Raw genomic sequence first — 12,208 nt, 5'->3', positions numbered from 1 at the left:
TTTTCCCAATAGCGATGAAGCTTTGGGCAGCGCCATAGCATGTGGATGAGAGAGCCATTAAATAGAGAACATTGCTGGCATAACGGTGTTGTATATTTTCCCCAAGCATAAAGTTTTTGTGGAGTATAATGAGCTCTATGTATAATAAAAAGCTGAGATAGCCTTTGGGAGGGCGAGAGAGATGTCCTAGGAAATGTTTCCAGGGCACGTGTCCAGTCCTCCTCATCTGAATCATCTATATCTCCTTGCCACCGACCCCGACTATATTTTTTGGTATTATCCATTATTTGTAAATTAGAATAAAGATCTCCTATTAATCCTCATTTCCTATAGGCAGGCAAGGTTGCCTTTGTTAGTATTTTAGAGTGCTCATACTGTAATTGGATTTTTGAACTTTGGATTTGTAATGCATGACGTATTTGAAGGTATTGATAAAAATTATTGTTTGTTAGCTGATAACGGTCTATTAATATATTAAAAGGGAGTAAAACATCCCCTTCATATAACTGATACAGAAATATAATACCCTCCTTTTTTCCAGTCTGAGAATTCCAGGAGTTTATTTAATTCATAAATAGTTATCCCATATGGGCATCTGTTTTGTATAACCCTTATGTTGAGTAATATTTTGTACTGCTTCCCATACTCTATGAATCAAATAGAAAGTAGGGAACTTTTTTTATTCTAAAAATGGTGAGCTACTATTAGTTGAACTAAGGGGTATTTTTTTAAATTGGGATGTTATTATCTTTTGTGTAGGGTCCTCCATGTCCACTGCCTCCCAACCATACCAATGTTGTAGTTGTGATGCAATAAAATATAATCTTGCATTAGGTATCGCAATTCCCCCCTTATCAGTGGGTTGACAAAACAGGGAAGGTGATTCACTGCTCAGGTAGACTTGCTCCCAGGTTTGTGTTGAGTGGATCCTTCAGAGGAGGGGAGTCCCAGGTGCTGGCTAAATGCAAATTGAAGCAAGGTTTAAAATAAGAGAATCTGGATGCCGCACACTGGATACAGTTGAAAATTCTTCTTTATTGTAAAAATAGGATCATCAAAAATACAGGACAATCAGGCAGATGGTACAGACACAGCTGACGCATTTCGCACTCTAGTTTGAGTGCTTACTCATGGGTTACCCATGAGTAAGCACTCAAACTAGAGTGTGAAACGCGTCAGCTGTGTCTGTACCATCTGCCTGATTGTCCTGTATTTTTGATGATCCTATTTTTACAATAAAGAAGAATTTTCAACTTTATCCAGTGTGCGGCATCCAGATTCTCTTATTTCAAACCTTATCAGTGGGTTGTTGTAATATTTCAAATCTAATTCTAGGTTTTCCTCCCTTCCACACAAAATCCTTAAAAACTGAATCAATAGTCCTAAACAGTCATAACGTCAACCATATGGGGCAATTATGTAACACATACAACAACCAGGGCATCCTTACCATCTTCACCAGATTTGCCCTCCCTACCATAGACAATGGAAATTTACTCCATGTTTTACTCAATTGTCTAAATTTAACAATAAGAGAGAGTATATTCCTATCTGTATATTCTATAACATTCAGTGTGATTACCACTCCCAGGTATTTAAACAATGTAACCAGGGCGCTCTGATGAGTCTGGCACGGATGTCCTGTAGGCTCAGGATCCACAAGCAGCATTACAAATTTGTCACAGTTAATATTAAATCCTGAAAAGCATCCATACAAGTCTATCAAGGACATAACTGCTGACATGGATGGCCCCGTGTCCCCCAAAAACACTAAAGTATCATCGGCTAGAGTGCTATCTTATCTTCACCTGTAGATCTGTGAAGTCCAACAATATCCACAGAAGAACGGATAGACTCCGCCAATGGTTTTATGGCCAGAGCAAAAAGAAGCGGGGATAGGGGACATCTCTGCCTCGTCCCTCTGGTCAAAGAAAAAGGGGCCTATACACATCCATTCACCTGTACACTTGCGCTTGGGGAATCATACAAAAGTTGTATCTATTTAATACATATGGGGCCAAACCCATATAGTTTTAAATAATTCCACAAAAGCACCCACTCTATACTGTCAAATGCTTTAGCTGCATCAAGTGACATAGCCCTGTTTCCCATATTATCTGTTGTAATAGCCGTCTAATATTGTTTGCTGTAGATCTATTAGGAATAAAGCCTGATTGGTCACAGTGAATTAGTTTGGAGATGTATCTTAAAATCTAGTCGCCAGCACCTTTTGCCAACAGCTTAATGTCTGACGTTAGCAAAGATATTAGACGGTATGAGTCAGGGTTACTTGGTTCCTTATCTGGTTTCAATAGAACAATAATTAGAGCTTCATGCTTTATTATTAAGTAAATTAACTGCTGCATTTCTCAACTCATTCAATGTTAATGGGCCCTCCAAAGCCTCCCTTTTATGCTTTGAGATATTTGGTAATTCAATAGTATCAAAGAATCTATTGAAGGACTCCTCCGAGTAGGATACCCTACTCTTATATATTACCATATAATATTCCCTAAATACCGCTAGTATCTCTGGGGTAGTATCAACCCTCTTATTTAAAGATGATTGTATTTCAGATATATATATGATGCTGGTCACTGAGCTTTTACAATAGTTGCCAATAAATGTCCTGTCCCCTTTCCCTCTTCAAGTATGGTTGTTGAAGGAAAAATCTCTTTTTTTCTGCCTTCTCCTTAGCCACTGCTGCATAATGCAGTTGACTATGAAGCTATTCTTTTTTTGTATCTTCAATTGGATTAATTATATATATATATATATTATCAGCTAGGGTTTTTTCCCATTTGCCTAAATTTTTTCTTAATGTTTGATATTTGCGCAATAAGGAGACATCGAAGATACGCTTTCATTGCATCCCAATATATTAAAGGTGAGACCGAAGTTCTATTTATATTCTGATAAGTGATTAATTCAATCATAATTTCTTCAGAAGAGGGAAAAAGTGAAAACCAATATGGATTCACCTTCCATAGAGTACATCCCAGATTAGTCCTAAAAGAAAAATGTAATATTTTATAGGAGAGTGGTCTGAGATACCCCTAGCCTCATATTTGGTATCACAAAGATATGGTAACATGTTCCCATCACTAAATCTAATCTAGAGAGGGTTTTATAACTACTGGAAAAGCAAGAAAATTCCCTATTTGTTGGATTACGCTGTCTCCAAAGATCTATCAATCCCAATTCCGCTATATATCTAGCAAAGGCCGTAGGCCCCAATGGAGTTTGTTTATACGTTATGTTGTATTTATCTATTGCAGAGTCCAAATTGTTATTAAAATCACCAACCAATAGGCATGCACTATCTATTTTATCAGATATGAACTGAATACAGTATATTCTTTAAATACCTCCATTGAATATGGTGGAGGCATATATATATTTACTATCACATATGAACGACCTGATAATATACAGTACAAAAAAAAATCGACCTTTACTATCCCTCTTAATTTGTCTACTCCTAAAATCCAATCCAATCCATTGGATACAAGTATAGACACTCCTCTGGAGTATGATGTATATGTTGAGTGATACTGAGTATTGAACTGGTTTCGTTTTAAATAATGTAATGTCTCAGGGTTTAAATGGGTTTCCTGCAGACATATTATCAAGGGTGCGAATTGCCCTAATGAGCTAAACACTGCTTGCCGCTTAAACAAAAACATATAAAACATATACAATGAATATATATACACAAAGACATAATCAACATAACAAAACACAAACATGGGGGCTATATGTTTGAGAGGTCTAAAAAAGAAAAAAAAAGCGCTCTCTCCACCCCTCTCCCCCTCACAAAATGTCTAATCATGTTCCTAAAAATAGCGGAAAAGAAAAAAAAGAGAAAAGGAAAAAATAAGTAAAAAGAAGTCAATTTGACCGTTTATAGTTGTCCAGCCACTGGGTCACTAGTTCCGGAGATGAAAAAAATGTGTGGTGCCCTGTGCTGTTACTCTGAGTTTAGCTGGGAAAAGTATAGAATAGGGCAAGTCCAACTGCCTCAGTCACCGCTTCACCTTGATAAATCCCACACTTTGGTGTTGCACTGCTGCTGAGAAATCAGGAAAAAAGCTTATTTGTGAACAGTTCATCTGTATCTCTGTACCGTCAGATGTTCTCTCTTTATCTACTCCCTGCGGTGAGGTAGATACTACAGACAAAGTTTCTTCTTTATCCATCTCTGGTACATGTGCAAATTTCTAGAGGCAAGTAACGATGTTTTGAGATTTATCTTTCACTGTGTTCTGTGTTTTCTTTTCTGTACTATTCTGAGCAATACTTTCAGATACAGACTGGTCTCCCCAGATCCTTCTTAGTCTTTCGTGTCATCCTGACACTCTCTTTATCCCTATTTCCCTTTTTCCAATAGGAAATTTATAAATATGGCTGAGGTTTTCAATATATGCTGCTGAAAAAAGAAGGGAAAAAAAAACACTGATACCACCTAGATACCTGTTAAAAGAAAAATTGACGAAAAACCCCATCAATTAATCAGCTTATAATATAGCAATAACAAGCTTAAAAGCTGAAGCAGTCCAAAAGCAAGCTGGATGGGTCGCTTTAATAATGAACATACAGCCTGAAATAAACTGGTAATCAATATGTTAAGCGGCACTTATATCTAGCAGGCAATTCATAAAGCAATCATCTAATATAGCAGGTTTATGCATAGGATAAATAACTAATATAACAAGCAGCAGCCATTATAGGAAGGATAGAAAAGCAATGATAATGATGATGATAGCAGCAGCCAGTGTTTTCTTTTCTTTTTTTATAGCCAACAGCTGATGATTAATAAACAGCAGTTATCAAAAAGCAGCATGTAGATCAAACAGTCACTCTAATTTTTTAATGTAAAACACGCTAGATAGTCAAATTTGCCAGAGAGTGTGTCCTGGGGTATCATAGATCCTAAAATATCAGGGGGCCGTAAGATGGCCACGCGGGTCTGCTCAGTCACTTGATGTCATTTACTGTGGAGCCGGTTTGAAGATGCCAGGAGAATTCTCAAACCGAGGAGCCAGGAATTTATCGTGAAGATGTAAGGAAGATGTAAGGAGACCGTAGAGGAAAACTACTGATATGCTAATTGTTCCACTGGTTTATCAGACACTTCCTCCAAGATCCACAGCTCAGCCACGTCCAGGGAGCAGACAAGACGGGACACACTGAAGAGCAACAGATACCACTGCAAATGTGACACCGCCAACAAACATCAGCGAGCCAGCTGACACCCCAGCAATGGGAGGAGGGAGGGATTCACCGAAGGAAAGCCAACGCTCAGAGCCAAGCATTCAGAGCCGAAAACAACACTGGAGGTCACACGCCCCAAGATGCACTACTTTGGAGGATTTGTTTCATCTCTGTGTATCACCTAGCTATTTTTTAATTGTCTTGCTGCTGGACTGTTTTACACTGCTGTGTCATCTGCTTTTTCTTAATTCTTGCAATAAAACACTTCCTTATATTCTCTTTCTCTAGTACAAATCAGCCAATTATCCCTTAATAAAAATGTATTGCTGCTGGCCAATTGTACACTTCTGTATCATCTGCAGTCTTTAAATTCTTATTGAGAGTTTGATATAAATTGTCTGGTGACAAGACAGTTTTGTATCCAGGAGAACAGGGAGCTGTGATCAGTGACAGTGTCACTAGGCAGAATGGGGAGATGTTTGTTTACATTAGCAATTCCCCGTTCTTCCTCACCGTGAGATGATCGTGGGTATCTCCATGAACAATTAGTCTGCGGGACCCATGATCATGGTCACGGAGCTCCCAGCAGGCGCTTGTCCACAAGCCGCCTCTTAAAGGCCAACGTACAGGTACGTTAATCTGCCTGTACGTGCCCTTCTGCTGCAGTATATCTGCATGAGGCGGTTGTGAAGCGGTTAAACAGAAATGATTCATATTGAGGTGCTGTAATATGTAGGGCAAGCTGATTGTAAGAGCCCTTTCGCACTTTGCCACCCCGGGCGTCAGCAGTAAAGCGGCGCTATTTTTAGCGTTGTTTTTAGCCTCGCTATTCGGCTGCTAGCGGGGCAGTTTTAACGGGGTTTAAAGGGGTTAAATCCACCCGCAAAATGCTGATGCAGTGGCGTTTTGCAGGCGATATAGCAGCGCTGCCCCATTGTTTTCAATGGGCAGGGGTGCTTTAGGAGAGGTGAGTTCACCACTCCTAATTCGCTGCAAAGAAGCTGCTTGCTGGACTTTTTCTGACGCCCTGCCAGCACAGCGCCCCAGTGTGAAAGCACTGATACTAATTTAATTTCTCTGCAGGCACTTCCTCTGTGAATTATTATTATTGTATATTACTCAAACAGGGCTGATAGTTTGATATTAAATTTAAATATAAATTTAGCATTATAAATGGCTGCCTAAGTAGACATTTATCTGCAGAGACAGAACAGTATGGTTACACAGCTCATAGGATCATGTGACTGAATCTTATTGAAGATCACAAAACATTGCTTAACCATCTCCAATCTCTTTTGTCATTGATAATATATGTATAGTGTCACCTGTTGTTTATGCTAAAGATGGGAGACAACTGCCATTCATTTTCAATTAAGGTACACTCCTATAGTCTTCCCTCCACATAATAAAATGTTAATGAACTTGTCCTGGGTGTGACTGTGATGGAGAGCTGAACAAAGAGAAGCTGAAACTATCTATGTAGACTGTGAAGATGCCTTTTGTTAAGTAGATCACACCTTTTTAACCAATGGGAAGTGAGCACATGTTAGTGAATGGTGGTGAAATAAATAAGAGGTGAGGCTGGGCTCAGTCACTTACAAGAACTGCTGGTGAAGGGAACTACTAAGGAAGCTACTATAGGATCCTATACTACTTTATACCAGGTGGGTACACTGTTTGTGATTGTACACTTGTATGGTTTAGATGATTGTATATATTAATCTATGACCATTGAACTGTGATCTATGGTGTCAGCAGGTGTACTACATTGCAACACTTTTATTGTGCTGGGTTTCAATACAAAAAAATCCAAGCAACAGATGCAATCAGATTTATACAGTATATCCTTCACATAGTAGGATTTTTATTTTTAAATTGGCAGTTTCTATACAACAAAATTTCATAACATATGTATTTTTTCATACTAAAACTGAAAAGTATGAACCCTTTAAAATACATTTGTGACCATTTCATCTTTATCATTTTGCTGTCTTTTGATACATCTCTTGTTTGTGTGACACCCAAATATTACATTTAACATTTGTTCATCAATAAGCATTCATTGGGTTTTCTGATCAGATATATTTATATCCATATACCATCATTTTATAATGACATTTATTCATACTGGAACTTGTGAGGGTTTTGTTAGGTGTTTCACAGGTAACTCTGATTTATAAAGACCCACAGTCTTCTCAAATTTCTGTACTTGATTTGATTGTAGCCGTATTAGTGCAATTGTACAAATGAAAAATGCATAAAAGTTCTATAGTAACAGAAATACACCAGCATGCAGGCTAATTTACTAAATTTCTTTAAGGTTATTGTAGCTTAGAATGTTCACACAATAAATTGCCAGTCATGTGCAGAAGAAATACGTAAACATAATATAATTATTAACCACTTGCATCCCCAGGACTATTTCGCCCTATTTGAGTGTTTTTTTTTTTTTTTTTATTTTGGTGGTGAATCATTCCAAACATTTTATCTCATAGCAGTATTAAACCCAAAAGAAAACATTTATTGTATTGCAGCTTACCAATTCTTAGATGTGATGGCTGCATTTGTTTTCTATTTTAGACTTGCTTTCTTTTATTTTCATTTGGTGATCCAGTCAGTAAGTCTAATCTTTTTCAAAAGAACAAGCTCTCTTTCAGTTACAGGGATGAGACAAAGAATTTAAAACTGGCAGAGGTGCTTACAATGGTTTTATTTTATTCATTTATTTATATGCCTGTATGTGCCCTTGAGTTTGACATCAGTTTATTAGTGTATTTAAATATGCTAGTCCATCTAACCCCCCCCCCCAGACTGACAATACTGCCGTCCAAAAAAAGCCTGAAAAGGGAACTAATGCAGCCACCACATATAACAATTGTTAAGCTGCAATATATTCCATTTTTGGTTTTGGGTTTAATACTGATTTAAGCTGACCATCCACTGACAAATTTCAGCCAGTGTAGTAGGGACTGACTGAATTTTGATCATTGTGTGGCCATCAGTGTTCATTTTGGCAGCAAATTCAATTTAGTTTTAGTCTTATGCCCCGTACACACGGTTGGATTTTCCGATGGAAAATGTGTGATAGGACCTTGCTGTCGGAAATTCCGACCGTGTGTGGGCTCCATCACACATTTTCCATAGAATTTCCGACACACAAAGTTTGAGGGCTTGCTATAAAATTCTGATCGTGTGTACACAAATCCGACACACAAAGTGCCACGCATGCTCAGAATAAATTAAGAGACGAAAGCTATTGGCTACTGCCCCGTTTATAGTCCCGACGTACGTGTTTTACGTCACCACGTTCAGGACGATCGGATTTTCCGACAACTTTGTATGACCGTGTGTATGCAAGACAAGTTTGAGCCAACATCCGTCAGAAGAAATCCATGGATTTTGTTGTCGGAATGTCCGATCAATGTCCGACCGTGTGTACGGGGCATTAGTCTTTTGACTAAAATGCCATTTTAGTGTTAGTCCCATCTGCAATTGTTTTAGTTTTAGTCGTATTTAGTCGACTAAATCTGCAGTACATTTTAGTCGACTGAAATGCTCTACATTTTTTTTTTACCAAAAATATGTAGCATATTACACCATACACATTGGCATAAATTTATTAAGAAATGTTATTTTTTACATTTTTTTATTGTGTGTGTTTTACAGCAAAAAGTAAAAAATATAGTTTTTTTTCAAAATTGTCGGACTTTTTTGTTTATAGTGCAAAAAATAAAAAATACCACCAAAAGAAAGCTCTATTTATGGGGAAAAAGGGACATACATTTTATTTGGGTATAGCGTCGCATGACCACGCAATTGTCAGTTAAAGTAACGCAGTGCCAAATCACAAAATATGGCCTGGTCATGAAGGGGGTAAATCTTCCAGAGTGCAAGTGGAAAAAGTCCATTCATTCCAAAATTAAACGATAAAAGCAAACAAAATCTTGAACTACTTTTGAATAACAATTGAATGTTATGACAATTTCTGTATGAATTTTTCTAAGGACTTTTTGTACGAATTTTCATTTTGAAATATTACTAGTGTATGCCCAACTTTACATTGAAATAATTTGCTTGTGATCTTGAAGAGTTGGTCACCAGAAATTGTAGCTCCTCATAATGATAACTTGTGCAAACATTTCCAATAAAGAGAGAGCATTAAAAAAACTTGTTAATGATGTTACATACTTATGTCATGTGGAAATCGCTCAGTCTTTCAGTCATCCTGTCCATATATATATATATATATATATATATATATATATATATATATATATATATACATACATACATACACACACTATATTGTCAAAAGTACTGGGATGCCTGCCTTTACATGCACATAAATTTCAATGACTTAGTCCATAGGATTCAATACTGAGTTGGCCCATCCTTTGCAGCTACAAGAGCTTTAGCCCTGTTTCACACTTGTGCGGTGCGAATTGAAGCTCAGGTTTCACTGGTGAGATAAAAATCTCCTGTTCAAAGGATTCATTGCGTTTTTGCTCAGGATTAGAGAGCAGGGAGAGGGGGAGGGAGGAGGGGGGGAGAGGGGGAGGTGTAGTGAGGAGAAGTAGAAATTCCTTGTTCAGAACGCAATGCATCTGCGAATCAGATGCATTCCCATAGGAGATAATAGGCTTGTAGTTCGCACCGCAATGCCCAAAAAACGCACACGTTTTTTGTGCAATGCGCAGTGCGAATGCAACGCACATATGTGAACCAGATGCATTCATATGAATGTATTTTAAAATGTCCTGCAAATTAGATGTGGTGTAAGCCGCATCTAATTAGCATAGGTGTGAACCCGGGCTTAACTCATCTGGGAAGGCTGTCCACAAGGGTTAGGAGTGTGTCTATGGGAATGTTTGACCATTCTTCCAGAAGTGCATTTGTGCACTGGTGCGAAGTCATGTTGGAACAGGAAGGGGCCATCCCAAAACTGTTGCCACAAAATTAGGAGCATGAAATTGTCCAAAATGTTTTGGTTTGTTGACGCCTTAAAAGTTCTCTTCACTGGGATGAAGCAGCCAAGACCAACCCCTGAAAAACAACCCCACACCATAATCTCCCCTTCACCAAATAATTTGTACCAGTGCAGAAAGAACGGTCCATAAAGACATAGATGAGCGGGTTTGGGGTGGAGGAACTTGACTGGCCTGCACAGAGTCCTGACCTCAACCTGATAGAACACTTTTGGGATGAATTACAGTGGAGATTGCGAGGCCTTCTTGTCCAACATCAGTACCTGACCTCACAAATGCGCTTCTGGAGGAATGGTCAAACATTCCCATAGACACACTCCTAAACCTTGTGGACAGCCTTCCCAGAAGATTTGAAGCTGTTATAGCTGCAAAGGGTGGGCCAACTCAATATTGAACCCTACAGACTAAGACTGGGATGCCATTAAAGTTCATGCGCGTGTAAAGGCTGGTGTCCCAATACTTTTGCCAATATAGTGTATATACATTTGTACTCTGATTGGAAAGCAATCAATTCTGGTTTAGAATTCAATAATGTTATTATCAAATTGATATTAATCTGTAATCAATAGTTTTTCCATAACAATTTATTTGCATATTCCTATAGATCATAATCAGTGCAAATTGATCCATGAGAAATCCTTCAGCAAAGCTCAGTAATCATCGGAGAATTAACAAAGGAGAGAAGATTTTTTCAATACTCAGAATTTAACAAGTGCTTTTCAGAGAAGACATTTATTTGCCACCAGAAGAAGATCCAGAAAGGGAAAACATGTTTAAATGTTTGAAATGTGATAAGAATTTCTCAAAAAATGCACATTTTATTATACACATGAGGAGTCACACAGGAGAGAAGCCATTTGGATGCTCAGAATGTGATAAGTGTTTCTCGGAAAAGGGAAGTCTTACTAAACACCAGAGAATTCACACAGGAGAGAAACCATATAGATGTTCAGAATGTACTGAGAGCTTCTCACAATCGACGTCTCTTTCTTACCACCGAAAGAAGATTCACCAAGGAGAAAATACATTTAAGTGCCCAGAATGTGACATGTGTTTCTATATAAAGTCAAATCTTATTGCTCATCAAAGGAGTCACACAGGAGAGAAGCCATTCAGATGTTCAGAATGTGATAAATGTTTTGCTGAAAAAGCTACACTTAAGAAACACCAAAGGATTCACACTGGAGAAAAGCCATTTATGTGCTCAGAATGTGACCAATGCTTTAAACAAATTTCTCATCTTATGCAACACAAGAAGATTCACACAGGAGAGAAGCCATTTAGATGTTCAGAATGTGACAAATGCTTTGTGCAGAAATTTTACCTTACTCAACACCAAAAAGTTCACACAGGAGAGAAGCCGTATAGGTGTTCAGAATGTGACAAATGCTTTGTGCAAAAAATTTATCTTACTCAACACCAAAAACTTCACACAGGTGAGAAGCCATATAGATGTTCAGAATGTGACAAATGCTTTGCGCAAAAATCTAATCTTACTCAACACCAAAAAGTTCACACAGGAGAGAAGCCATATAGATGTTCAGAATGTGACAAGTGCTTTGCAGAAATGAGGTTTCTTGTTATGCACCAGAGGGTTCACACAGGAGAAAAACCATTTAAATGTTTGGAGTGTGACAAGTGTTTTAATCAAAAGAAAGCTCTTACTCGACACCACAGGGTTCACACAGGAGAAAAACCATAAAGATGTTTGGAATATGACAAGTGTTTTACATGAAAGACAATTCGTACTCAACACCGGAGGATTCACAAAGGAAAAGAAGCTAATTCAAATAGTTAAATATGAATGTTATAAATATTTCAAATGTTGTATATATCTGCTTATAGCTGATCTCCAGCTTTTATTGAATTCAAATATGTTATTTGGAGCAAGCTGGTCCAAACAAACTATTCATTTCACTAAGATTTGCATCAGCACTGCTCAACCACTCACAAGCAGCTTTGTATTTTCTGAATGAATGCAAAGCTTCCTCTGACTGGCTGAGGCAGAG

The 12,208-nt window shown here is 37.9% G+C and overlaps 1 protein-coding gene across 1 annotated transcript in view; it reads left to right on the top strand.

Moving 5' to 3' along the window:
- The window catches only part of LOC141134061 (uncharacterized), a 37,281-nt gene extending 25,380 nt beyond the window's left edge, over positions 1-11,901 (top strand). The window contains exon 2 of the mRNA XM_073623646.1: positions 11,015-11,901. Within this exon, the coding sequence (XP_073479747.1) occupies positions 11,015-11,901 (887 nt within the window). The remainder of the gene's footprint in view (positions 1-11,014) is intronic.
- The last annotated feature ends 307 nt before the right edge of the window (positions 11,902-12,208 follow it).

This window comes from Aquarana catesbeiana, linkage group LG03 (genome assembly GCF_042186555.1).
Source record: "Aquarana catesbeiana isolate 2022-GZ linkage group LG03, ASM4218655v1, whole genome shotgun sequence".
Classification (NCBI taxonomy): domain Eukaryota; kingdom Metazoa; phylum Chordata; class Amphibia; order Anura; family Ranidae; genus Aquarana; species Aquarana catesbeiana.
Note: the sequence above shows the minus strand (reverse complement) of the source record. Positions and strands in the feature narration are given on the sequence as shown.